This window comes from Oreochromis niloticus, linkage group LG12, assembly GCF_001858045.2.
Source record: "Oreochromis niloticus isolate F11D_XX linkage group LG12, O_niloticus_UMD_NMBU, whole genome shotgun sequence".
NCBI classification, from domain to species: domain Eukaryota; kingdom Metazoa; phylum Chordata; class Actinopteri; order Cichliformes; family Cichlidae; genus Oreochromis; species Oreochromis niloticus.
The window spans coordinates 12,153,133-12,181,041 of NC_031977.2; the positions used below are offsets into that span (position 1 = coordinate 12,153,133).

The window sequence follows — 27,909 nt, forward strand, 5'->3', positions numbered from 1 at the left end:
ACAGATGTGAGCAAGTTGAACCTAGCATGTGACAGATGCCAAAGGGTCTGGAGAAGCTGTCGAAAAGGTTAAGCTGCCTGTAAGATCGTTCAGCCCTGGGTGTTGGGTCAGTGATGATCTGGGGAGGTATATCCATGGAGGGGCACACAGACCTCTACAGGTTAGGTAACAGCACCATGACTGCCATCAGGTATCAGGATGAAATCCTTGGACCCACTGTCAGACCCTACACTGGTGCAGTGGGGCCTGGGTTCCTCTTGGTGGACAACAATACATGGCCTCATGTGGCTAGAATACGCAGGCAGTTCCTGGAGGATGAAGGATTTGATATCACAGAATGGTCCCCACGCTCACCTGACCTAAATCCAACAAAACACCTCCGGGACATTATGTTTTGATCCATCCAGCACCTCCAGGTTGCACATCAGACTGTCCGAAAGTGATGATCTGGTCGAGACCTGAGAGGAGATCACCCAGGACACCATCCGTCGTCTCATTAGGGTCATGCTCAGATGTTTTTAGGCATGCACTGAAGCATGAGGGGGACATACAAACTACTGAGCACCATTTTGAACTGCTGCAATGAAATTGAATGAAAATAGACTAGGCTACCACATCATTTTTTCACACTGTTTGGGTTGATAAGTTTAATTTCCATTAGTATAGATATCCATATGATAATATGATATGTTTTAAAAGTGTTCCAACAGGACAGTAACTGGCCTTCACATCCATAACCATTAGAATAAAAGCTTACCTATAAATGCTTAGGGACAGAAGGCAAACATAGTATTCTGTAACACATATAATACCTTGAACGCTGACATTTTGGTTGTACCATCAACATTAGATGCATTTTGAATGGTCAGATTGTATTTATTTCCCTAATCTTTCTCTGGTTATTTCAGGTAACAGGAAGTGTCTGAAATCTTTGTGTATCCCATCAAAAAATGTCCTAGAGTGAAGTTAGTCGAGATGGCAGAGGAGGAATACAAAGACTAAAGACAAAGCGGTGGGAAGGAGAGATGAGCTTGGAAGTGAGAGGAGAAGGAGACAGAGAGAGAGAGAGAGGTGTCCGTGACTCTCTTTCTCCAAATAAACAAAAAGTAAACACCGGTGGAGGAAACACTGTGACACTTGATGCTGCTGATCGCTCCTCCACCTGCCCACTCAGGTTTCCCAGAAGACCATTCTGCCAACCGCAGGACAAAAGCAGCACCAAAAGCCAACACCTCTCTCCCCCTGAAGCGCTCGGACACAAAAGCAAGGGAGAAAAAAGCGATACAACACCTTTGTTTGCCGAGATTAAAACATGTTGCATTCTCTGCCTCCCTCCCTCTCTCCCCAGAGGTAACTCTACCAGGCAGGAGATGTGACTGTCAGTGAACTCTCTCCGTTCTAGGCAGCGCATAAAATCCGCCTTATTATTTCCGTGTTTCCTATTGTCTCTGTGTCATTGTGGCGAGTCTTGTGACACTGTGATTAGCTGATCAGGCTTGGCACAGGGTGAATGGGGCATCTCCTTTTGCTGTGCCTCCTGTGTGATACAGGTATAAAGTTGGTGATGTGACCAGACTTGTGCCCCAACCCAATTGTTAATGAATGAAACACAATCGCAGCTGATAAAAAGCAAAGGAAAAAAAATAAAAACAACAAAAAAAAACACCCTTACCTTCCCATATAGGGAATGCATCTCTGGTGATAGCAGCTCAAAAAAATCCACACATGAACTAGCACAAAGCCGTGTGCACTGCTGATTCAAAGAATAGGTACAGCTCTGTGTCTGCAGCAAATGCCTGATAAATTGAGCCATCTTGTCGTCAAGTTGGCAACAGCTCTTACGCAATTCCCAGGATTGTTATTCCACAAAGTTTGGAGTTGACATGTGCACCAACACGCACATCAAATCCACTAGTCTGTCACTACAATGGGCAACTGAGGCAGGGAGGTCGGCCCCCAGACGCTCACTCTCACCACGGGGGGGTTTGTGGCAATCTGGCAACTGCAGTAGGTGGTCTCACTCTCATCAGCACTGCTGGATCAAGGCCACGTCCTTACCTTTCTTTACTCTCATCTGCACAGGCTTTAAAATAGAGCTCACAAATGATTTGCCTGCATATGTTTGAAACCGCTTTCTTCATAAGAAATCATTTACAGTGATCTCTGAGGAAAAAATAAAGGAAAGAAGGGATTGTTTTATGAAGAGAAGCACAAACTTTCCAAACTCACATATATGGAAAGGCTTATGGAGACCAAACTAAACAGATCCATATAAGGCTCACTTCAAACTCTCCCCTTTATCCCGCGAGACAACAAAATGCCCAGATAATGACAGTAGGTGAAGAAGTGTAAAGTGGAGGTGTATTGAGGTGCCATGTAAGCTGGTCTAATCCTCCTTCATAGCATTTGTTGTTTCATTAAATCTGTATGGGGTTGGGGATCGTGTGACATGGGGCCTATTGACTCCTGTAGCCCTTAGCTAGGACACAACAGAGAGCCAGTGTGGTGTTCAGGGTTGCCACAAGTCAAGAGTGGATTTTCAAAGGTAGGTGTACCCCCAAAGACCACACAGGACCTTTTTTTCCTAGAGTAAAAATGTGATAAAATTCAATAACAGGAAGAAAAAAAAAGACAAAGTTTTACTCAGCAGCTTTATTTTTGTGCAAATCTCAGGCAACACAGTAGCTGAGAGACAAGAGATATGCTTTGCTTATACGTGCCACAAGTCATCGGACCTGGCTACACGAATAGAAGAGTACAGATGTGCTATGGCATCCCTTTATGTGCCATGTGAGTGAAAGCAGGCTTTTTTATTTAAATAAACGTGCTGAGGTTACCGCCTTTATTTAAAACCAGTCCATCGTTGTCCAACAATGAATTTTAAGACTTAATTTCTATTATTACATTCAGCTATGTGAAGGATTTTACTTTTATTCTCACCAAGCCTTGTAAGAAAAACATTCTACATTGCTGTTTCATTCATATATTATAACTGGAGAAAATTATCTTCTATAGGATACAGTACCATAAAGAGTTACACTATATAGAGCGTGTAATATTGTGCATTTGATATTTTTTTTAACATGAAAAAACACAAAAGAAGTACAATGTTGTCAAGAACTGCAGTTTCCCAGTGATGTTGGTCATTCAAGTTTTCTTTAATAACAAGTTCGATTCAAAGGTGAGACGAGATGGCACCATGCAGTGTGTAAGGCTGAGGTTTCCTACAAGAAGCCAAGTGAAGGATGGATCTATTCGGTAACAAAAGAAAAGAAGTATTAAGGAGTATTGTACTCTGCAAAGAAATGAAACAGAATACAGTCAGGTCCAGTCCAGTCGGCTTGTGTTTGGACAGAGACGCCCTTTGTTGTTTGTTTGCAGTTTTACTCTGAAAGTCCACAATGGATTTTTTTTTTTTTAACGAAGCAGTAAAGATTTGATTTTAGACTTTCAGCTTTAATTCAAAGTTTTACCTTACTGTGCTATTCACAGAGCTATTCTACTTTATTTAAGCTATGTTGTGCTTAATGTTTTGGCTGCTGTGACACAGTATTTTCCCAAGTTTTAGGATAAATAAACGATAAAATATTAAGTGTTTAGGTATTACAGCCATGTAACAAATAGTTTATCCACTTGAGCTGTATGGTCCTCATTATTGCCCCCTAATATACGACCCTGACTGTAAATACTAAATCTGTAACTCTTAATTCTCTTTTTTTAATGAGAAAGTCCCAGTAAATATGACTCTACGTTGGCTAATTGTTAGATAGCATGTTGTATGTGTTGCTGCTCTACTCAGTGTGGCTACTCTGTATTTGCCTCCTGTGCATCGTACCATACAGCGTTGATACGAGGTAGTAATTTTTTTTCCATTTACAGCTGTAAACCATACAACCCAGGATAATGACTAACAAATTTACATACAGTACATTATGACAGAACAAGCATAACAAAGAAGCAATATTGCTTTTGGCTACAGCTCTTATTGCTGTCTTATGACAATATTAAAATGGCTCAGATGATTTTATAAAAAGCTTTGATTTTTTTTTCCCTTTGCTTCCAAGTGATTTTTTTAGATTCCAAACTGCCCAACAATATCCACACCTCATCACCTGCCCTTCAGAAAACTCTACACACTAATCCTTACCTACCCAGTATCTGCAAGCCTTGCTGTGCTCCAGTATATTTAAGACTTTATATATGCAAAAAATAAAATAAAATAAGGCAAATCTGCCAGAGCTATGATGTGCAATTAAAAAAAACACAACAAGAAAAAAAACTCTGTGACAGAGTACTTAAAAAGCATGGCTGATTTTCCATTAAAAATGGCTGAGATAAACTTATTCAAGATCTTGTAAACTGAAATGAGTTTCTGAAGTCGTGAGTTACATTTAACAGGATTCAAGAGCTTTTTAATGAGTCCAAATACTCAAATTATTTCACCACTGTTTCAGCACCTAAGCCAGGATGTTTCACCCTGATCTCATTTGGGCTGCTGGTGTTCCCTAAGAGCACCGGTGAAGGTAGCTGTCCACACGTGCAGGGCAGTTCCGGCAGAGAGGGTGAGGAAGAAGAGGAAGGCAACTTGGAAACCAAACCAATCCACCAAGCCTCCGGCCAGAGCGCTGAACATCAGCTTCCCCAGCACCTCGAGAGTAGCCAAGAAACTGTAGTGGGTCGCCTACAGGGAGAAGGGGCAGCCGAGAGGTAGGATGAGGGGAAAAGAGATTAAAAGGGAAAGGTAAAGTAGAAGGAAGTGAGAGGAGAGAAGGGGAAATGGAGAGTTTGGGAAAGAAAGACACATTGTGAGTAAAAAGAGATACCAGTATTGAGAGTAGAGTGCAACACCGTTACAAAAAAAAAACAAAAAAGTGAGACTTCATCCTATCCACCAGCACAGCTTATCACCTTCTGTCTCTTAGGCATAAACATGGTTAACACAATTAACCACTACAGAGGGAGAAACGGGGCGAGAGATTAGATCTGAAAACTTCTAGGAAAAACAAACTGCAAAAGAAGAGAAAAATACGAAATGCTGGAATACTGGAAGAGAAAGCGTGAGATCATGGCCTGAGATGATGGAAAGAGGCCAAGCGAAGCAGGCTATCTGATCTCAGCCTTAAGGCTTTCAAGAGCGGAGTGAGAGAGGGAGAACAAGAAGGACAGAGATTACCTAATCTCTCAGAGCCTCCTCCCTCTGCCCAAGAGCAGCAGGTAGCTCTGACAAACGTGGGACTCTAGTGACACCTAGACCATTACCTGAACACATTAATTAAAATTAAGAAAAGCAGAATTCATTAGAACAAATGCTTCGAGTCCTACAATCAGATTACATTTACAAGAAGCCTGCACTGTTAATTGTGAATTTCCCAACTCTGGGGCTAATAAAGAAATCTCATCTTATCTGACAAGGAAATATTTCATCCACAAATTTGTTTTTGTGTTGCGAAAGGAAAAAGATAACACACTTAACTTTATAGGACGTTTTTACAACTTTGTCGGGTTCAGAATTGTGCTTTTGTTTGCACACTGTCGACGAGATAAACAAGGGTAACATTACATTCCCTTAAATGTCCCGGGCTGCAAGAAATACTCCTAAGTGTTTCCTGCATATTATTTGTATTACTGTAAGAACAGAGCTGCGACCGTTAGTCCAATAATTTATCAGCAGATTAACTCTTAACTGGGATCACTTTGATTTATGCTTTTTGTTTAAGCAAAAACATTTAATATTCTCTGCAGTTCACGTCTGTAACATTTCCTTTTCTTATTTATGACAATTTTTTTTTAATTTTGGGGACAGGACCATGCTCACTAAATCAGCTGAGGTCATTTCTCACTGGAAAAAACAAAGACTGAAAATCACATCAGAATCTGATGAGTGGTGAGTGGGGTCTGTGGTCTGCAGGCCGAGGTAGAGCGCTCTGAGAGCCTGTGTAACCACAGTTAAGTGGAGTGCCTTTATTCTGAGCAACTTGTTTAACAGATTCGGTTTCTTTCTCCTGGGGATCGTTAACAAGCACTCACACTATCAGCTTTCTGTTACTGGATAGCACTACCTTCAGTAACGCACACATTTACACACAACAAGCGCAGGTGAGCTAATGCTCTCCTCTCATGTATGTGCACACAAACCAAAATCCCACACCGACACCAAAAAAGCAAAACAGTCAGTCTGTGTCATGAGAATCTCTCCGATTAACCTCGCCTCTCCTCGTGAAATGCTGTAATTGTTCTCTCTCCTTTCATTAAGTTTAATTTCATAACTGGATCCTGGTGTCTGTGCTGCAGCTTTTTTCCTCCATCTTTCTTTGTCACTTTAGGACTGACAGCAATTTAAATGATAATTTGTCACCTTCAGAGATTGACTGAGTGACGTCTGAATGGCTGTGTGAACAACGATCACCTCCAGGCAACGCTGGCCCAGATACGACGGGGACAAAAGGAGTTATGTCAAAGAGGAGAAAATGAGCGAAAAAAGTCGGAGTCGGAAAAGAGAGCGTTTAAAAGACTAGAGAACGACAAAGAGACAGGCAGTAGGAGGGACAATGTCAGCAAGGGGGGCCGCAATGCAAGGAAACTGGGGCTGCTGAAACTTTTGACATTTTCCAGGTGGAAACAGCTGATGACAACTGACAGGTACAGGTGACAAAAGGTATGGCACTTAATGCTGAAAGATTTCCCTCTCCGCCATCACTTTGACAACCAAAGGAAATGAGCTAACATTACACAATTTAACCTAAACAGAGGTGGTGGGGGGGAGAAAGAAAGAGGGTGAAAAGAATGAAAAGACTGTATTGTTGGCTTGTTGAGCCACAGGAGACCTAACAGTAAAGCACAACACAATTAACACTAAAAAAGATGATGACAACAGAGCAAAACTTGTACATGAAAGCAGCCCTGGGCTAGATAATGAGCTTGTTGGCGGGAATGGACAGAACTCCTTTTTACCTGAATGCTTTCCTCGGCCCTCTGAGTGCAATGCATCATGGTAGTGAAGGTGAGCGTGGTGATGAGACCACCCAGGAAGTGTTGAACACTCATGCTCAGGACTGCCATACCTGAGAAAGCACACACACGTGCAAGTAAAATGAATCAAAACCAGCCTTGACACATCTGAGTCTAACTACAATAAGACAACAGAAAACCCAGCAGTTCCTTTTCTGAAAGCAGGCAGAAATCTAGCAGCTTTACACCGTCGTTTTCTCTGCTACACTACTCACTTTACAATTCTATGTTAAAGTGAAAGCAGGGAGACAAAGCAGCGAGAAACGGTAATCTGCTGAAGTGCAGCCCCCCCCCAGTCCCAGTCCCCAAAACACATGTAGTGTATCCTCTGAGGGGAAGTGGCAGAGCAGTGTTAGTGGGGAAACACAGAGGAACCACAGAGCCTATCTGTCTCTGCTCCCACTAACACTGAATTATTCACTCAAGCCGCCAGAGTTTTTGCCGAGCAAGACTCTTCAGTCAGCGACATAAAGCTGGTGGAGTCAAAAAGATACACCGACTGATCAGACTGGAAGAACGGGAAGCGGAGGGTTATCATGTAATATTGAAAAATCTGAAACTGAATGTTTTTTTTCTGTTTTGAGGGTTTTTAGTTGAGTTTTCCTGAAATCTTTGTTCTGGGTTTAAAATGGAGGCGGGAGATGCCTCCACTTTGAGTTGGGGAAGCTTGATAGGGTAAGAGACGGGCTCAGGAGGAGATGAATGGTGTGAATGTGAATCCCGACCGGCTGTTCAGCGCAATCAGATGTGTCATTCAGACATTAACGAATGAATATCTGTCTGGAGGGAGACCTCACCTACAGACGTCCTCCACATCATGCATTAAGACTGTACTACAGGCCACTGGTTAAAACAAGGTCTAATAGCATTTGAAACTGCCAGTGACATTAGTACCAGGCTTCACATCCCACATATAACCTTTCAAACTTGACCCTCTTTTCCTTTTAAGGGTTCTTCACTTGTCATACAGCTGACACAAAAAGTGTTCAAAATCTCAAACATTTGATATTGTAGTCATTCATGATTTCAACAACTCTCATTTTCACAATCTTCCTATTTCAGTTGCTCCCATTAAGGGATCCCAATAGGATCGTGCGCCTCCATCTAACCCCTTGCATTCTTGTCCGTCAATCCGACACTCTGCATGTCCTCCTTCACTACATCATGAATCTTCCTCTTTTCTTCCCACCTGGCAGCTCCATGTTCAACATCCTTTGTCTAATAAATCCCACTATCCCTCCTCTGCACATGCCAAAACCATCTCAGCCTTGTCTCTCTGACGCTGCCTCTCTGACTTGTTCCTCTGATATCCTCATTTCTAATCTTGTCCATCCTGGTCACCAAGCACCTTCAACTCTGGCACCTGTCTGTTTGTCAGGGCCACCATCTCCAAACTACATCATAGAAGGACTCACTACCATCTTGCAAGCCTTTCCTTTCCCTCTTGCTGCCCTCACCTGTCACAAATCACCCCTGACACTTTCCCCCACCCACTCCACCCTGCCTGCACCCTCTTGTTCACCTTTCTTCTGTACTGTCTGTTGCTTTGGAGGGTTGACTTGAGCCATTTAAACTCATTATACCTCTCTCTCTCTCTCATTCATACACATTTATTCTGTCTTACTTCTGCTGACTTTCACTCCTCTTCTCTTCAGAGCACACTTCCACCTAACCAGGCTCTCATCCATCAGCTCTCTACTCTCACTACAGATCACAATGTTATTTGGAGACATCACAGTCTCTCCATAGGCTCCAGCTAACTTCATCTGTCAGCCTGTCCATCACCACTGCAAACAAGAAGGGGTTCAGGGCCCATCCCTGATGTAATCCCACCCCCACTTTAGACCCAGCTGTCACTCCAGTTTCACACCATCAGTTTAATTTGATACAACATTCAAACAAATTTTAAAGAATAAAAAAATAATTAAGAAAGGTGGAACATCATTGATTCAAAAAACATAATTGATAAGTCATTAGAGATACACCAGCTAGGGGTCTGTGATGTTGCATCTTTCATCCATATTTAGTACAGTGTCCCCTGATGGCATGCTGAGATCTCTGTCACACAGTTCTGGTTTTTAGTGTTCAGAGTTTTTTCCTGTTTTCTCTGAGTTTTTAAATTACATTATGTACCACAGATGAAATCCCCAAATTATTACAATATTGCACTGAGAAATCCATCCATCTTCTTAAGCACTTGTCCAACCAGAGTTGCAGTGGGTGGAGTCTATTCCAGCTGACACTGGGCAAAATGCAGAAAACACCTATCCTCAACAGTGTGGATATGCCATGTGAGAGTCTGTGATGCTGTATCTTGGATGAGGTTTTGCTTGGTTCTTTGTGTGGCAGTGGTTGGTCTGTATCATTCCTGTGTCTAACTTCCTGCCCCATCTGCTCTGAAGCCTGACATGGCTTTCTTTGGCATGTATTTTTAATGACACGGAGGACACAAGCCATTCCTGGAATGCTCCAAAATGTGCTTCACCACACACTGTGGCATCCTAAGCACTGACTGAGTGGCTGCAAACAGGATAGGCCCCATGCACATCTTTGGAGTGTACGAAGAAGCTGGAGCATCTGCAAGACACTGTTGACACAGGAAGAACATGCAAACTCCGTCGAAGAGGTCCAAAGCAATAATTAAAGAAGAAAAGTCTCCGACTGGAGCGATGACATGTTAGGCCAATGATTTGGATGTCTACAGGTCAGCTTCAAGTGCACATGGAAATGTATTAAATCTGAATGAATCTACTGAAAGATTTACATCTTATCCTGTCACAACAAATGTCTAATGTAAAACCCTGCTGCCAAAGTCTTACTTAACCTCAATATCAAGTTACTTTCCTGTCACTGTCACTATAAACAAACAAAGAAACAAATAAATAAATAAATATCAGCTCCTTAACCACAGAACAAACACTAGGAACCTCATTTTACACATATCCAGAACCTAAATGCACTAGCAGAAATACCATGAAACAATAGCATTGCAGTAAACCTGGGGACTATCACTGCTTGTGTCTTGCTGAGCCTGCCATAAGCACTCAACAGCATTATTTTTGCTGACTTCATTCCGTGCTGATAAAACTGTAATTGTGGCCACTGTTGGGCTTTGTAGCTTCACTGTGTTTGGTGTGTGTGTGTGTGTGTGTGTGTGTGTTATTATTCACCGCCATTCACAATTTAAAAAAAAAAAAAAAGAATATAGAAATTGTAGGTTAATACGGTTCAGTGAGTATTAACACTTGTTTATTTGATTATTGTATATATGCTCATTGACATGATGACCAAACATGTAGCTCTTTGTTTTCCTGTTGTTGCCCAGTTACAGTTGGGACAGCCTACAGCCCTCCTGCAGCCGTGGATACGATAAGTGGTAAAGAAAAAGATTGGATTTATATTTTGTCCTTTCATTGCCCGCTTCTGTCATATTTACATCAGAGCACCAAACATAAACCGGACTAAATAATCCAGAATTGTAGCATTTGTTAAAATATTTTAAAATCCTTTACTTTGTGACCATTGTCTTATCATGGGTTTGCTTCTTACCTTTCATGAGCGGCGATGGTTCGAGGACAGTGAGCAGAGAACTCTGGAAGACCATGCTGATTGTTCGCAACACAAACACGCGCCGCATCAGGGCCCCGATGCTGAGGAAAAAACAGCAAACAAGAAGAGCATCAGAGAGCTGTTAACTAACTTTTAGTTGTATTGATGAGCAGTGTGATACCTGATGAAAGCCACTCCGGGCTAGTATCATTAAATTTAGAGACACTTTGTTTGTTTCTTCGCATTTCACAGACGCACGCACGCACGCGCGCACACAGTTACATACGTGCACGTGCATAAGTAAACAAGTCCCCAGACACTAATTGATTCCCTGTTAGTGCAAGAAAATCATCCCCCTGTGGGTCTGGTTCATGACGTAATCAATAACCTAAGGAGATCCCCAGCATGAGAAAGATAATTAATCACTGTTAACATACATAAAAACACACACACGCACTCACACTGTTGTGTGACATCAGGGATTAACAATGCCAATCACTCAGAGGATGCCTGCCACTCAAGGGACTGTGTGTGTTTGTTTATGGGTTTTTTTTGCATGTAATTATTTATGTGTTTAAAAAAAAAAGGTTGTGAGAAAGAAAGGGACACACAAGACAGGTTATCTGATTTAGTTAGGTAAGAAAATCTGAATTTATCTTTCATATTCAGACAGACTCTTTAAACATGTCTGCCAGTATAAATGTGACAGGAAATGAGGAGAAATAATGGTTCCCAAATAGATCTGTACCAGGGCTGTCGTGATTATATGTTCCAGCGCAGCTATCAACTATATTGATAAGTTATTTGATTACTTGATTAATGGATTAAAACCTGTGTGTTTCAAAACATCTCAAAACCTAAAACCCATAAGCTCTATTAATTTAAATGTATTTTTTTTTTTTTCTGTTCAAGACCCCCCCCCCCCTTTCTTCTTTCACTCTTCCCTGTATCTTTATCTGGCTCTCTCTTCCCCCTCCACCCAGCGTTCCCTTACCTCTCTACTGGAAAACCAATCCTGCATCATTCACATGCTAAAGACATTCTTCTCTCTGCTGCTCCTTTGCCTCCCTTCTCAATGACAGCCTTTCATATCACGCACTCTCAAGAGATGCTGAGGGATGTGTGTGTGTGAGAAAAAGAAACCTCCCTGGCTGCCACCTCACACGGGCCAGGCCCAGATAAGAATAACTACGTTCTCAGGTTGCCAGGGGCAGTTGTAAAGGGGGTCACTCACTGACCACTCAGCCGTTTCTGATGGTAGTGAGGATATACCTTCCAACGGAGCTTTTAGAGGAGGAACAACAGCCCAGCCTAACTAACAGCCCTTTCTGTGTGTGTGTATGTGTGTGTACGTGCAGGTGATGAGAAGTAGTAACCAAGCGGAGGAGCTCAGTGTACGTACAATCAGAAACTAGTTTTAACACCAAATCTGCTACACATTTGTGGACCCATAGCACAAACCACTGCTGTGCAATGACAGTCACATGGGAAAGCATCATGCCAAAGATAAATGAAGTTCATACTTGAGAAAAAGAATTTGTGATGCTTACAAAGCAGAAGATGATTATACAAAATTATCACACCACAAGTGTCAAGAGCTGGATCGAGAAGTATCAAGAAATTTAAAGAGAGCCACACAATACAGAATAAGCCTAGCAGTGGTGGGAACCAAAAGATTTCGAAGAACCTGGAAATAAAACTAGTGACCCCAGAACATGTGCCAAGACTCCAGTGAATGAATTAGCCAAGTCAGGAATTGTAGTCTCAAAGAAGACAATCAGTGGAAACCTGTATGGGTATGGACTGCGAGAATGCAGACCAGTAAAAACGTCACTTTTGCAGAAGAGATACCTTCAAGCCAGAGTGAAGCATGTCAAGGACAACCCGGAAAAAGATTATGCAGACTGGAGGCCATCCTTTGGTTGGATGAGACAAAACTAGAACCACAGTACGTGCAAAGAACCCACATAGGCACAGGGAGAATGTGCAACCTCCATGCTCAAACCCAGAGCTTAACACACAGTTCAAATAAATTGCTACTATAAATTTCAGGGGAAGACAGTTTGAGACTGGATGAAGCCAGTGATTTATTTCCCAATGTACAATCTTTGAATTTTATTGTACAATGGTTTTAAGCCTAAAACATCACCAAGAATACTTACTAAGTATATTTTGGGTCAGTGCAAAACCTTGCAAAACTAAAAGATTGGTAATGAAATTGATGGCTTGTACAAATTTAAAGGTATAATTTCCAGGCTAAATCTGTCTATCTTGTGCAAAATAACACATTTAGAGAGTAGTCTCTGTGTTGTGAGGGTGTGAAGATTTTACCGCCTTTACAAGTTACATAGGTGTGAAATGGAGAGGGAGAGTGAAAGATCAAAAGCCAAAGTATGACAATGACATCTTTTGAAAGCACTTTCCCTATAAAAAACCCAAACTTTTGCCTTTGGAGGCTTCCTTTGTGTTTGCTAGTGTCACCTGACAAGGGGAGAAAGCCTGGAATCCAAGTGGAAGAAAAAGGACAAACAGACTGACATAAGAGAGAGCACAAGGCAACTGATACATGTCAACAAACAGGCAAGCAAACACACTCATACAGCTCTGACACAGATAACAAAACAGGGCAACAGAGACTTTGCTTATCCATTAGCTCGTCATTATACCATGTACATCTAACATATGCTAATTACTTTATGCACATAGGTGCAGAATATTCTAATCAGCAAAGATGTGAATTAATAGCAAGAATAGGGATTTATATTAAGACTACATCAATGCATGGAGTGAGAACTAGCACAATATCCTCTGTCCAGGCATTGTTGTAAGCCACAGTTCCCATCACATCACAATGGCCATAGGCAGGGCCGTCCTACAAAGTGATTCTATAGGCAGATGGAAAAATCTTACATAACTGCGGTCAGGTGCAAATGGCACAATTTTATGATGTCTGTATTTAACATGGAAAATGTTTAAAAATCATATTATAAACACAAAAGATGTTTATTCAAACCTTGATCCAAATACACCAGGATCTATGGAAATTTCTCTTTTTTTATTATTGTAGGCTTGATAGGGGTTTTTTTTTTCCTGAAAAGGTTTTTGGTATAAACAGTAATTAACAAATTTCATAACTTTATGAATCTTTAAAAAGTTTTATAAATTACTTTTTTGGCTCCTCCCTTCAAGAGTCACCAGAGTGGATCATCTTCCCTGATCTCACCTGATCTCACCCCATCCCTAGCATCCTCTTCTGTCACACCAACCCTCCGCATGTCCTCCTTCACCACAGCCACAAATCTTCTATGTGGTCTTCCTCTTTTCCTCCTGCCAGGCAGCTTAGTCTTATCCAGTATCTGTACTCTATACATGCCTAAACCATCTCAGCCTTGCCCCTTTTTGTCTCCAAACTGCACAACCTGAGCTGTCCCTCTGATGCACTTGCTTCTAATCCTATCCATTCTGGTCCCTCCCAGTGAAAATCTGAGTATCTTCAACTCTACCACCTTTCTTTTTGTCAGTGTCACCATCTCCAATCCATACATCATAGATGGTCTTGCTACCATCTTGCAAACCTTCCCTTTTTCTCTTGCTGCTTTCCTTCTGTCATAAATCACCCCTGACACTCGTCCCCACCCACCCCACCTTTCCTGCACTCTCTTCTTCACCTCTCTGTTGCACTGTCCATTGCTTTGGACGGTTGAGTCCAGGTATTCAAACTCCTTTACTACCCCTTCTCCATTCCATAAGCATTCTGTTTTGCTTCTGACTTTCATTCTTCTTTTCTCCAGAGCATACTTTTACTTCTGAAGTCTATCTTCCACCTCTTCCCTACTCTAACTACAGATCACCACTACCATCTATAAATACCATAGCGCATAGTCTTCTTTCCTGACTCCTCTGTTAACCCATTCATCACTAATGGAAACAAGTAAGGGCTCAGAGCAGATCCCTGATGTAATCCCACCCCTGACAATGTTTATTCATCTCAAACTGTTGTAATTTACAATTGAATGTTGTAACAGGTACCTGTCTGTCGCCTGTAGCAGAAAGTCTACTATCTTATACCCGTTTGCAAAGGTGACAATTAAAAATAACTAGGTGGATATTGTGTCAAACTTGAGGGGTGCATGTGTGTGTTTGTATTGTGTCTTTGCACACATCAGTGTTTGTCTGATGGATTTGTTGCTCATGTCCACGCTCCACAGAGGAGGTTCCCATGCTCTCAAACAAGGCAATATTTACTTAAATTACTGTACACACACTAGCAGAAGCTAACCATACAAAGAGTGATAAGATGCTTAAAACATGAGACAGAGAAGTAAAGGAGACAGTCAGTGCGCACAAAATCACAGATGAAAATAATGGTGGGTAAATAATTTCTTGACAGCCACTCTTCCACTTAGACCCTTTCTGATAAAGCCTCAGTGAACAGTCGGTGAAACAAGTGAAGTGAACTATTTCACCAGTTTCCTCAAATTTCTAAGGACTCACTACATACATACATAGCCCAATTTTGGGGCTAATAGCTCTTTGAGAATTGTTTGATGTTTCACATTATGAAACCACTCTGGCCTATGCAACACTCCATACTGTGAAAAGTATTATTACTGTTTATTTTATCATCCTTAGTTAATCAGTGTGTTTACTGGACTATTATTATGCCCAAGTTTTACCAAAGTAAACACTAGAAAGTAATTAACACTGGAAATACTCAAAGTCATTATAAATTTCTAATAAATGCTAATAAATACTGGAGTATTATAAAAGATTAGCACTATAGGACACTTTATTTTAATTTCCATATAATGGCCCAGTTGCTTAGAAGTACTGTACTTATCTCACAACATGCATAGTGTTCAGAGCACAAGTTAGCGACATGTTGTGCTGAAGTATCTGCACTAAAGAGGTGATTGTTTTGTGTGTGCGTTATGTTTGGACACCAGATGTGAAACCCATCCAACAAGACTAACACCTGGGCTCATCGGATGGTGATCATGAGAACACATGGCTACATCAAAAGGGAATGGGTTCTTCAAAGGGGAATGTTTTGACAAATAGTATGACGTTGAAGTCTGGCAGGCCAGCGTGACCTAGCTAAAAGTAATAAACTACAAACTAGAGAGTACCATTTTATTAGAGCTGAATACCTGCCAGAATGGAGGCAATAGGGGGAGGGCACAGTAGGCCATTCTCTATAAATTAAGACCCCCCCTCCTACCGCCCGGTGTGTCTGTCTTTAATAGGGTTTGATTTTGTTTGTCTACTGTTTGCATCCCCCAGGGCATTTTTGTCTGTTTTTTTTTTTTGTCTGAGCTTTGGGTTTATTGGAAGTGCTTTTCAATAAACTCTTTTATGCAATTTAAACTTGAATCTACAGTGGTTTTTGTGTATTTTCTCACTACATTAGTAACAGTTTAAGATTTTGGTTTAGAGAGTAAATCTGATCTTCACCTCCAATTTTTGAAACAACGGAATAGCCTTGTTGGTGCCTATCAAACTGTTATCTCTGCAGTTTATCCTTTGATTCAACTAAAAAAATGGGTTAAAATGATGTGTTATTGGCACAGACTGCTCGTAACAAAGTGCCTAAAGATACAATTTAAAATTGGTTCTTTGCTACAGTTGTCTGTTATGGATAGAAAAATTACAGGTTCATCTCTTGAGTTAGGAGTCTTTTTATGCTTGAATGATTCAGGGGACAGTGTTATGTGGCTTAACAAAAAACAACTAAACAAAAAAAACCAAAAACCCAACAACATTACTCTGAAAATGATCAGGTTCAAGGACTAGACTGAAAATGAATGACAAAGCAGTCAATGTCCCCAAAAAAATTTTGATAGACCTTCAGAAAACCCAAAGAACTATTGCTCAAGACCACTTTAAAAAGTGCACAGTACTATATAACAGAAATAGATAGACCTATAAGACAAAAGCTAAAAAAAGAAAGTGATTTTGCAATGTCTTCTTGGATTGATGATGATGGACGTTTTTCAGTACTTTTTAGCACTGATATATGAAATGATCGATTAACTGAAGAAACCTACCTGCCAGGTTAGTTCATGATTAAATATCTTAGTTTCAGCCCAGGTGACTATTACACAGTTTGATGAAGAATGTGGATTTAGTGACATGCAATTTAAAGTTTTTCACAGGCATTTCACACATTTTTCAAGGGCAAACACCCCCCAAAGACGCCACTTAAATTGAAGGGTTTTGCAAAGTGACACCACTGAAAAGAGTCACAAAATACTTCTGCCACAGAAAAGAGCCGTGGTGAAACCAGTGATAAATGATGGTGCTGATGAAGGCTACCTAAACTGAGCGAGCAGCAGGCCTCCCAGGGACGATCCGCAGATGGAGAAGCCCATGGCGATGACACCGTTCCAGAAGCCGAGCTCCCTGGCAGTCATGTGATGATCCAACAGGAACAGAGGAAACATGGTTACCGCACCCTGCTCACCTGCATACACAGTGACAGTAGACAGAGGTGGACAAAAAGAAGAAGTCCAAATGAATGATGAATTAAAATGGGTGAAGGGTCAGGGTGGTGGTAAAGGGGTTGTAGGATACAATCAGTAAAAGACGCATTACCTACCGTATACATCTGACTAAGCATTGCTATTTTCACCAACGGTAAATATATGAGACACTTTCTGAATACACATGCCTATTCCAATCACAGTCAAATATTATGAGGGTGCTGTATCAAACTGTTTAGCCTGCAACACTGAAAAGAAAAAAAAAAAAACAGTTTTCCTGAGATGACGACTGCAGAATCAAATGCGGAACATGTGGCGCACCCAGGCCTATTCCTGGAAAGTGTCAATAATAGATGCCTGACAAGAAAAAGAATACCCTCAGTCACTTTATCAAACGGGGGCCTAGCACTTTTCCTAAAGCACAAAAAGGAAAACACAACAAAAACACAGAAACTTCCACAGATGAAACAGACCGCACAAAGACCTTTCAGTCAAAATAAAAAGTTTCTGTCAGGCAGTAAGACTTTCTCTGTGTGGTATTGAGTGTGGGGGTAATGTTCTGCTGAACATTACAGTAAAATATTCAGTGGTGCCGACTATACGCCATTATTATATTAATGGAGAATGACTTCAGAAAGACAGTGGGACCAAGGAGCTATATGAGTGACAGCTTGGCTCCCAGACTGCTGTCAAATACGACACAACACAACCGACGACTCACTCACTCAGTCAGCCAGGAGACAAACAAAAATAGAGAACGAGGGGGGAAAAAAAAGACAGATGAAACAGACTGAAATGAAAAAAATAATAAGAGAAAGCCGAGAAGCTAGATAGGGAGTGCAGCAGCGGAATTAGAGTGTCACTGCCGAAACAGCGGTGTGACAAGCCTGTGGAAATTCAGGGAAGGAAACGTGGATTCTCCACGTCTCCCTCCTCTGTCACTCATATTTTACTGCTGGAAATTTGCATATGGTTATCAGAGATGGGAATGACCATGCTCGAGCTTGTCCTGAAAGGTCATTTAGTCAGTTAGAAAGGATTACTTCTAAAACAAAATTGTTTGACTGTGAAATATTTGTTGTTTAATGCTTCAGAAAAGATGCAAAAATGACACAAGAACTGCCACTGCAACAAATCTAAAAAGGTTTCTTACATCACACAAAAGGAGGGAAACCCCATAAAATGTGCAGATTTTAATAGGTGTTGATTTATATTGCTAATTTGAAATGAATAAGTCACATGTACTAACAACACATAAAACCAGAAGTTTAAATTTCACAAAGGATATCCAGAACTTGTGCATAAATAATAATAATAATTAAGGAAAAAAAAAAATCATACACTGATTGATTTTTAGTAATGCATCAATGTCTCACTATTTGAAAAAATACTTTTATAAAAAAAATCTAACGAAGTTTGACTAATTGTAGAATGGATTCGGAACAATTTTGAGAATTCCTCTAGCAGCAAATTCAGATTCAGAGCAGAATGTTTTTGGCTTCCAGCGATATAAATGTAAGGACATGATGCTTTCCTTTTTTCTACATCCTGATAAAGTAAATATTTTTAAGTTCTGGTTGTAAAAAAAAATAAAAAAATAAAACAAGCCATATTTTACCGCAGTCAAAGCAATTAAATGGTGTAACTGGGGAAAAGGGAAAATCTTAGTAAACGAGTGGTAACAACAATGCTGCAGACTTGAATTAAAATCCTTGAACTTTAATGCACCTCGTGGGGAAAAAAAAAAACACTGGAGTTCATATTAATTTTGATCATCTGTATCTTATAGAGATGAACAATTTCAGCGGTCAAGCGCAACTTAAACGTATAGCAGTAAATTTCTACAGAAAACAGTAAAATCCCTTCAGTCCACGCACTCCGTGGGTGTTGCACTGATGTCTGTGCATTACTCACATTTTAATCTCTGTCATCCTCTGTGCTGAACTGTTCTGAGTTGCATCAACTGAGCAATAACCATGTTAGTCATAATAAAGTAAACACTGGCAGCAGCAGTACCCATGATGCCAGAGTTGTTTACCCATGGTTCTGCGCTCCTGTGCCTGTCTGTCTGTTGTTTAGCTCAAAGCTCAGAGCTTTCACAGTCCTGCCTTCAACTAATTATTTCTTTAAAGGGGGGGAAGGGGTGGTAACATGCAGGCGCGCGCACACACACACACACACACACACATACATAAACCCAGGCTGATTATTCCTTTCTATAAATATTCTCAAAGCAACAATTGTCCATTTCAGCAGGGATTTCATTAAACATCCGCTAAGATTAAACAGAGTGGAGGGAAAATCAGAACGAATGGAACAAGACTGAAGGAGTGAGATGGCAAGAGAAGAAGAAAGTGAGGATGGAGAAATAAAGCAAAGGTGAAAAATGAAGAGAAAACAGGAACAGAAAAAACAAAGAAAAAAGGACAGGGACGAAGAAACAGCAATAGGTGAAAAGGGCAAGAAAAGCAGGGGGGAAAGTGATGCGGTGCAAGAGACGACAATCATGAAATCATACATAAAATGATATGAGTTAAACATGACTGGAGAGATAGGACAGGGATGGAGACTGCTAGAGACAGAGGATGAGGAGGAGGGGCAGATGAACAGAGACAATGTTAGGAGGTTAGTGAAGAGGAAACAGAGGAGGAATGGCAGGCTCAAAGAAAAGTGTTTACAGAGAGAGAAGAAAGACAGCATTATTTAACATTAAGAGTGACAGCATGAAGGAGGCTCTGTTTATTCTAGTCATTTTAAAAGCGCCCAATAGTAGGGTGGTGCAGATGGACAATGATCTCTGGGATAAGCGACAATCTCTTGACAACAAGAGAATGTTTTGTTTTCTCATCAAAGCATAAAATTATTACCATCAATATTACATTCATAATAAATTTAATATGCCTCTACATATAACCAACACATGCAACACAGACATGTGTGGACACCCTCATTGCCTGCGCCTCAGACCTCTTTGGAAAGAATATGCTGTGTGGGGGAAAGCCACAATGATCCATCATCATCACCATAAAATGTGAGAAAAAAAAAAAAAAAGAAGAAGAAGGGTGTTCCTGTCTGTTAGTTTAGTCATTTATATTTAGCCTAATGTAACAGTGTTTGTAGACATGACAGTTTATCATGTCACTTTTTTGTCACTTTTTTGCTCTTGGTGTGAGTGGCTGTGAGAGAAAAACTGTTGGTGAAAAGTAGAGGACAGACAGATGAGCTTCTTTAAACATACATAAAGAAGTTGGAAGAAATCAAAAAGAGCCAGGCAAATGTTATGACATAATACTGTTTTAACTGTCCAGCTGATATCTGTCCACTTCTGTTAATTACAGCAGACAACGAGGCTCTCCCGCTGGTATACTCTGTTATTTCTCTTTGTCCTGGAAGAGGGAAATAAGCTCCCCGGTGTGTCTTTTCCTCTCTCTCATCAGGAGCAGTAACACTGTTGTTTTTTGGGCCACACAGTATGTGGGTAGGTGGATAGCAAGTGCCAGTGCACAAACTAATAACAAAAATACAAAACCTGTCATTGATTGATGGCACTGATGATTCACATCATTCTGATGGATATCAAAACCATTCAGTGAACCCACGTGCCCTATGGATGGAGAACAGATGATAAAAACATGCCATCATAGGATAACAGTGATCACTCAGATCAAGGAGGACAAGTGGGTCCAAAATATGCATAACAGAGATTTTCTCACTGAACTGGTCAACTTTGCCTTAACTCTTTACCCCTTGAAAGTCTACTAGGAATAACCTGTGAAGCTCTCTTCTGAACTGAGAGGTTTCTGTCACATGTCAGGCCTGCTTATAGAAAATGACTGTGTGTCCATGAGAAGTGCATCGGCTAGCCTTGGAAAAACCTGAAAACTATTGGTCATTAAACAACATATTTATTGAGATATACTGAAATGTCAAAAAGCGTCATTAAGGGTATAGGGCAGGTCATCAAATGTCGCCTTTATGGGGGAAAGAGTTAAGCCTCTCGCCTGTCTGTATAAGCGTGTTTGCAGCAGACGGGGGATAACTGGTTATACGTATAAGGATCACAGACAGATAAGCTTGAGCTGAGGGGAAAAGGTCAACGAGGACATTGGGGTGAAAAGCTGACATTCATGCTGCACCTTAGACAAAAGAGCTGGCAGAGCAGGTCCAGGAGAGATCACCGAGGACACACAGTCAACATTTAGTGACCCTTTATCACTCCCTGTAGAAAGCAAGGTAAACGGAGACAGGTTCATACATACTACATGTCTCAGCAAAGCACTACACACACTCTCTCACACAGTCACACACATAAACATAGGTAGAAACACACATACACCTTTCAGCTCTTTGGGTTCCCTCAGGACAAAAGAGTAAACAGAACCCTCTCTGAACACAATTACATATAATCCTGTGTATATTAGGCTATTGACACAAACAAACACACTTGCAGTCCCTGCAGATCGATGCAGATGTTCCCCATGGCCCGCAGGTCTCATGAACACTGAACGATACATCATCACTCCAACTCAAACCTGCTGCGTTACTGGGCTGCTTATGTTTGTCACCTGTGTTTATTTTCTGAGTGCAGTATTACAATGCACATCCTTTCCATCTTAAGGCAGCTGCACAGTTTCCATTTAGGATTTTAAAGCATTTCAAGCAATCAGGACAATATCCTCAATAGTCGTCAATTAATGAAGGCAGCTGATGTTGATTTCGGATCATTAAGGCAAATGAATCATAAATACCTGTGGTTAATGTGGTAAAAAGACAGGATTTATATCGTTAAATGTCTAAAATGATCATGCACCCATGGATAAATATGTTTATTTCTCTTTCCATTTTGGTCTTCGTCTCTCAGGGCACCATGTGGCGGTTGTTCATTAATTCATCCCCTCCTTCAGCCTCCCTTCCTGCAGGCCTTCCTTTTCCCTCTGGAAAATAACCCCCACTCTCTCTCCAAGTTTTTCTCTAAATCTGCTAGCTAAATCTAATGCAGTCTAATGCAGCAGTGCTGCATTAAATCCTTTCCTTGCAAACCTTATATATTTTTTAAATTGCTGAGGCATTGATGCAACTTTGTGGTTATCCTGGAGACATCAGTTGATGGTGCCAATGAGCGGTATCACCGTACAGTGCTGCAGTTTCTCATATTATGTTTCCTAAAATTATATATCCTCAAAGCTATCTTTTTCTGTTCCTCATCCTTATACCGGAGTTGCTCCCTGGAGAAAGTCACCATCAGGGTTCACCACTTGTCAAGCATACAGGCCCTGTGTTTGACAAGTGGTGGACTGCAAATTGCTGCTCTGATGCATTTATTTAGTATTTAAAAATTGTCACACAAAGTCTACTTATTATAAAGAAAGGTGGCAGAGGAACACTTGTACAGCAAAAAGTGCGTATATGGACACATAGATCAGATTTTAACTTCCTATATATTTATCAGTTCATACACAGTAAAGCATCTGTATTCCCAAGGATAGAAAGCTGACTTTTAGTGTCTTTAACCCATTCACATACATATAGCATCTAATAAATCAGTTAGCCTTATAGCCACACTGATGTCCAAACACTCTTTTGTTTAGACACGTGCACTCGTACTCTCGTGACTTAGCGTTGTGCTAAATGTGTTTTCCTATGGATCAAATTCCAGCTTATTCGATATTTAATGAACTGATTTAAAGGAACCTCATGGAAGTTTGCTAACAATCAAAAGTGACCAAATGCGCCATGGGAATATTGGATGACAGCAGGACATCAAAATGTTTGTGTCCAACATTGAGCTTATTTGCAACTCGTACCCACCATTGTTTGTCTCTTTTTTTTTTGGGCTTTTTTCCCATTTCTCCGTCTGCTTCCCTCCCACTTGCACCCTCCATCCATCGCTCTACCCAGACAGTTCTCCCATCATGCCTGTAGCCTCAGATGGCACAGGGGTCACAGTTCATACACAAGGCTGCCAATGATTGGCCACAGTGTTGGACGCAGCGCAAACTCAGAGTTCATTAGGGATAGATGAGGGAGAGGGGTGTATGTTTGTATGTGCGTGTTGGTGTGTGCAAGTGTGAGAATAGGGGGGTTCAGACAGGCAGATTACCGGTCTCACAGAAACATACCCACATAGCCCTTGAACAAAAACAATACTGTCTCACATAGGCAATTATGCTGGCACATCTAGGCCTAATCTAAAATATTACACAACCATTTTTTTTGTAATGCAAAGGAGGGGGACATTTAAATCAAACAAATATGAAAAGCTAGCAAGTGAGAGGACTTTAAATGTATATTAAAGGCATATATTGCTGTTATCATTAGCATCAGCCAATGGCGTGCATGGGCATGTGTGTATATGCATGCTATGTAAAGGAGAGAGTGTTGGGTGTACTCCCGAGACAGATTAGGGGGTCCAGCCAGCCTTCATATTTTGTCTAGTAGTGTCGTCTGCTGGGGCTTATCCGATTACTGAGCCACCCTTAACACTCTCCCAAAACACACACAGACACACACACACACACACACACACACACACACACACACATCTATATATATATCTATATATATATATATATATAGATATATATACACACACATGCATGCAATTTAAAAAAACAACTACATATATATTCACACACATACACAGACACACGCATACAACTCAAGACTATGCAAATATGAGGAGACAATTATATTCCCACCACCCACGTAAACACACACACAGAAACACACATCACCAGGATGCGCCATCTTCCATTTCAGTTTCTGAATGCCACAGACACAAAGACACTCTAATCCTTACATAATCCCCTTCTGCTACCAAACACCAAACTCTGGTCACATCAACTCTCTCCCCCCCATACACACAAGCTCAACTATTTCAAAACTACTTTAATTTTTTTTTGCTTTTTGCTTTTTGTTGGAACAAACTCGTTCACATTCAAAACTCTGTGCATTCAAATTAAAATTGCATTTTCATCTCAACTCTGTATGTGTGTCACTGTGACTTTAAAAACAACTGCTTTATCTATCTAACGTCTCCATTTCCCAATGTGAGCGCAGAACCTGCCTTGCAAGGATCACTTCTCTAACTTCTTCAATGCGCTTGTGAGTGCAGTACTCACAGAAACACCACCAGAGACATCTAGTGGTGATCTTTGGGCCCTACATAAACACAGTGGCAACTTTAGAGGCTCAAAGTTGGACGAAAAAGGGTTTGTTTCTAAAACTTTCTGCATTTTATTGCTTCTGGAAAGTTAGACTCGACTGAACAGAAAATAAATAAAAACAAATCAAGTGTTTTTCTTTCTAAAATTTGTATTATAATCAAATCCAGCTCTATGTATTTAGTCTTGGGTTCTCTGAGTGAGTCTGCCGGATTCGCAGCTTGAATTAATACTTATTTATCCTACACTGGGGCTTGGTAGAGCCTCTCAATTCATCATTCTCTTAAACAAGCCTCCCTTTAAGCTTTGCTCTTATGGGCTTCTCGTCACAAACAGAAGGTTGAGCAGCAGGTGGGTGGGGTTCCTGTACTCGCAGCCTTGACCCTGTTAAATCATGTTAAACGCATATTTCCTGTCTTTGACATGATACAGAAGCTGACAAAACTGCTAAACTCATACAATCATACATAGACTTTTTGATATGATAATCCCGCACTGCAATAGTATAGACTCGCTGGCCACTTTGTTAGATATACCTATTCAATTGTCTATTAGCACATATCTAATCAGACATCACATGGCAGCAACTTGATAAACTTAGGCTAGACACAATCAAGTCAGCCTACTAAAGTTTAAGTGAATAGAAAGAAGATAATTTAAGGGTCTTTGAATGTGTCATGGTTGTTGGTGGCCGACTGGCTGGTCCGAGTATTTCAGGAGCTACTAATTTATAGGGATTTTTCCACATAATCATCTCTAAAGTTGCAGAGAATGGTCTGAAAAGGGAAAATATCCAATGAGCAGCACTTCTCTGGGCTAAAATACCTTGACGCTGACCATGTCAATACCTGTATGACCATAGCAAACTCATCTTTTTGGTACACTGGTTTCTTGAACATGACAATGAGTTCTTTGTACTCAAGTGCCCTCCAGAGTCACCAGATCACAGTCCAACGAGCACCTTTGGGATGTAGTGGAACAGAAGATTCACATCATGGATGTCCAGCTGACAAATCTGCAGCAACTGTGTGATGCTACTAAGATAATATGGACCAAAATCTCTGAGGATTATTTCCAGCAGCTTAATGAACCAATTCCATGAAGAATTAATTTCTCTTTGCTATTTGGGCTGATTGGGACCTGATGACTGTAAAAACAAAGAATTACCTGATTTTTTTTTTTTTTTTTACCTGTTTTTTGTTTCTGAGAAAAATTACATCCACATATGGGGACATTCGTTTTAAATTTTGATAGAACAGTGGCAGTATAATGTCCTCGTAAATGGATATCAGGCCCTTATAGAGCCTATAACTACTTTTAAACAAATACTGAACAATATTGCCCTTCTGGAAAATAAGTGAACATTTATCACGACAGATCACTTTACCCAAACTTAAACCAGTGCTTAAATAATAATGAGACTTACCCAGTTTGTATGTGAGCACATAGAGAACTGTCCAAGGTGTGCCAGGCACTGCCAGCAGCTTCCTCCACACCCTCCATGGCCGTACAGCATCTGCTCCCTGCCCTCCCTTTTTGCTGCCGTCTGCCTGTTGGCCCCTCACAGTCTCTTCATCCAACACAGGGGCCCCCCACACAAACAGAGCTACGCCTGCATACACAAATGTCAGCAGCATAAACATCCAGCTCCATCCAGCAACGTCAATCACAGCTAGCAGCCCACCTCCGGCAAACACCGACCCAGCTTTATATCCTACGACTTGTGCTGTGTTCCCCAGGCCCAGCTCCCCACGTCCTTTTAACAACCCCACTGCAGCTCCATCTACAGCAATGTCCTGAACAGAGGCCAAGGTGTTCATTGCCAGCAGGGTCCCAGCTACACCCCAAATATGTGCCTCTGGGGCCAGGGCAGCACTGGAGAGGCATGTTAGAGCCAGGCCGGAGACTGTCCCCACCAGCCAGCGACGCTTAGTACCAACTCGATCCACCAAAGGCGCCCAGAGGACTTTGAGTACCCAGGGGAAGTAAAGGATCTTGGTAAAACCAATGCGGGTGAGGGAGTGCCCAGCTCCTCGCAGGTATACAGGAAGCAACGATGACTGGAGACCATAGGGAATGCCCTGGACAAAGTACAGCAGGCCCAAGAAGACTAGTTTGTCATTCATGATCTATCCCCAGACGTGACCCTGTGGTTGAGCAGACACTGGCTTGGTCCATTGGTCAGGTCACCGTCATTGTTTTGATTAAAGGGGACTCCCTCAAATGGACTGGTTGATCCAGGTGCGCAGGGCCTGAAATAAAAGACAGATTGTGAAATTAAAGGTTGTTACAGTGAACTTGCTAAACACGTCCACAGCTCATACAGGCAGCCTTAAAAGGCTGGGTCTTCACTGCAGCTTTATTGCTTCTCTGCCCAGCTCAGTTACCAGCAACGTTGCCCCAGCTAACGAGGGCCCCCTCAAAGTCAATGACTCGTGCTCATCATCATGTTCAGTACTGTTGTCATTACATCTGGTTCATCGTTTACCCTGCATCACAACTCAAACATGACTTTGGGTCGTTTACATTTTACTACTGGTGCAGAATTTAAGTTTGTTGCCTAGCTACCGTTAGCAAGCTAGCTTGCTCTCAAGCTAAACGTACTCAAGCGATTAGCCTAAAACATATTTCATCAGAATTCAAGTATTATTTGGAGTTTTATTTTGACCGGGAAGTAACTAGAAAAATATCGGCGTCTGTTCTAAGCAAAATCTTAATACATACTTAAAGGAAAGTTGGTTAGCTTTGTGTCAGCTAACCGGAGAGGGTGCTCCGCTTGTTTATAGTTGTTGTCGGGATGAGCTATGAGGTTGCCAGATTCTGGCCAAACAATCCCCCTTTCTGCAATGCTACACCAAGAATAGTTCGTTCTATCAGTTAAACTTTTTTTTTTCACGTGAAATTATGTATACGGACTTTTCTTCTTTCTTTTTTTTTACAATTACCACGCAAGATTTTTTTTTTTATTACGACCCATGTTGGCAGCTTAGTCTAGTAACCACATAACGGCTGAGCACGCTTTCTGCATCTGACTCGGTGTTCACATCAACACCAGCATTTTTATATACCACATGATGGCAAAACATGTTATATGCATTAAAGAGGCTCATTTAAAACGTACTCATGTGCTCATACTACCAACGTGTAAATATTTGGCAGCATCATATAAAATGTTAATCATGGACATGAATGTCATGGTAATTTGGGCTTTTAATAATTTCTTTGGACTGTTCTTTCTCCAAAGTGGATTTATTGCACAGAATACATATTTAATGACTTAGATCAGAGCATGATGCCACCACCACCATCATGCTCTTAGGTTTGAAATCCTCACATTTACTCCTCCAAACAGGTATCTTGTAATTATGGCCTGAAAGTTCATTTCTCATCTGATCATAAAACTTCTCCAAAAGACATTTGCCTTGTCCATGTGGGAAGCTGCAAATTTCATTCGAAGTTGTCAATTCTGGAACAAGGGTTGTTTTGGTGGGCACCCTTGTAGTTCATGGTGATGTAAAACTCACTTCACTGAGGACTGTGACGCTGGTGTTCCAGCAGTTTCCATTTCATGACAAGCTTGAACCTTGGTGGCAGTGTTGCCAACTCCTCAGTAAGGAAAATCGCTATTGGCTGTCCTAAAAGTCGCTAGAAGTCGCTAAATGACGTCATCACCTAATTTGCATAATTGGTCACGCTAATGTAATTGT

The 27,909-nt window shown here is 41.1% G+C and overlaps 1 protein-coding gene across 3 annotated transcripts; it reads right to left on the reverse strand.

Annotated features, from left to right (window-relative positions):
• Positions 1-2,637: 2,637 nt before the first annotated feature.
• On the reverse strand, positions 2,638-27,112 carry mfsd3 (major facilitator superfamily domain containing 3). Of its 3 annotated transcripts, XM_005473153.2 has the most exons (7): positions 26,927-27,112; positions 25,629-26,454; positions 16,873-17,020; positions 10,558-10,658; positions 6,952-7,061; positions 4,458-4,681; positions 2,638-3,251 (listed from the first exon to the last, which is right to left on the reverse strand). In XM_005473153.2, the coding sequence occupies exons 2-6, from the start codon at positions 26,326-26,328 to the stop codon at positions 4,484-4,486; spliced, it is 1,257 nt and encodes a 418-aa protein (XP_005473210.1). In that variant the 5' UTR covers positions 26,329-26,454; positions 26,927-27,112; the 3' UTR covers positions 2,638-3,251; positions 4,458-4,483. The 3 variants fall into 3 exon arrangements, with proteins under 3 accessions (XP_005473210.1, XP_003445646.1, XP_025752818.1); XM_003445598.3 differs by having other exon boundaries at positions 3,011-4,681; XM_025897033.1 differs by lacking the exon at positions 26,927-27,112 and adding an exon at positions 26,590-26,732 and having other exon boundaries at positions 3,011-4,681.
• Positions 27,113-27,909: the final 797 nt, after the last annotated feature.

Excerpts from the sequence above, each read along its gene's own strand:
- mfsd3 (XM_005473153.2), bottom strand. The coding sequence starts at position 26,328 with ATGAATGACAAACTAGTCTTCTTGGGCCTGCTGTACTTTGTCCAGGGC. Across the intron at positions 17,021-25,628 it reads TGTGCTCACATACAAACTGG|GTGAGCAGGGTGCGGTAACC; the intron begins GTAAGTCTCATT and ends CTGTGTATGCAG. Across the intron at positions 4,682-6,951 it reads GGGCCGAGGAAAGCATTCAG|GCGACCCACTACAGTTTCTT; the intron begins GTAAAAAGGAGT and ends TTCTCCCTGTAG.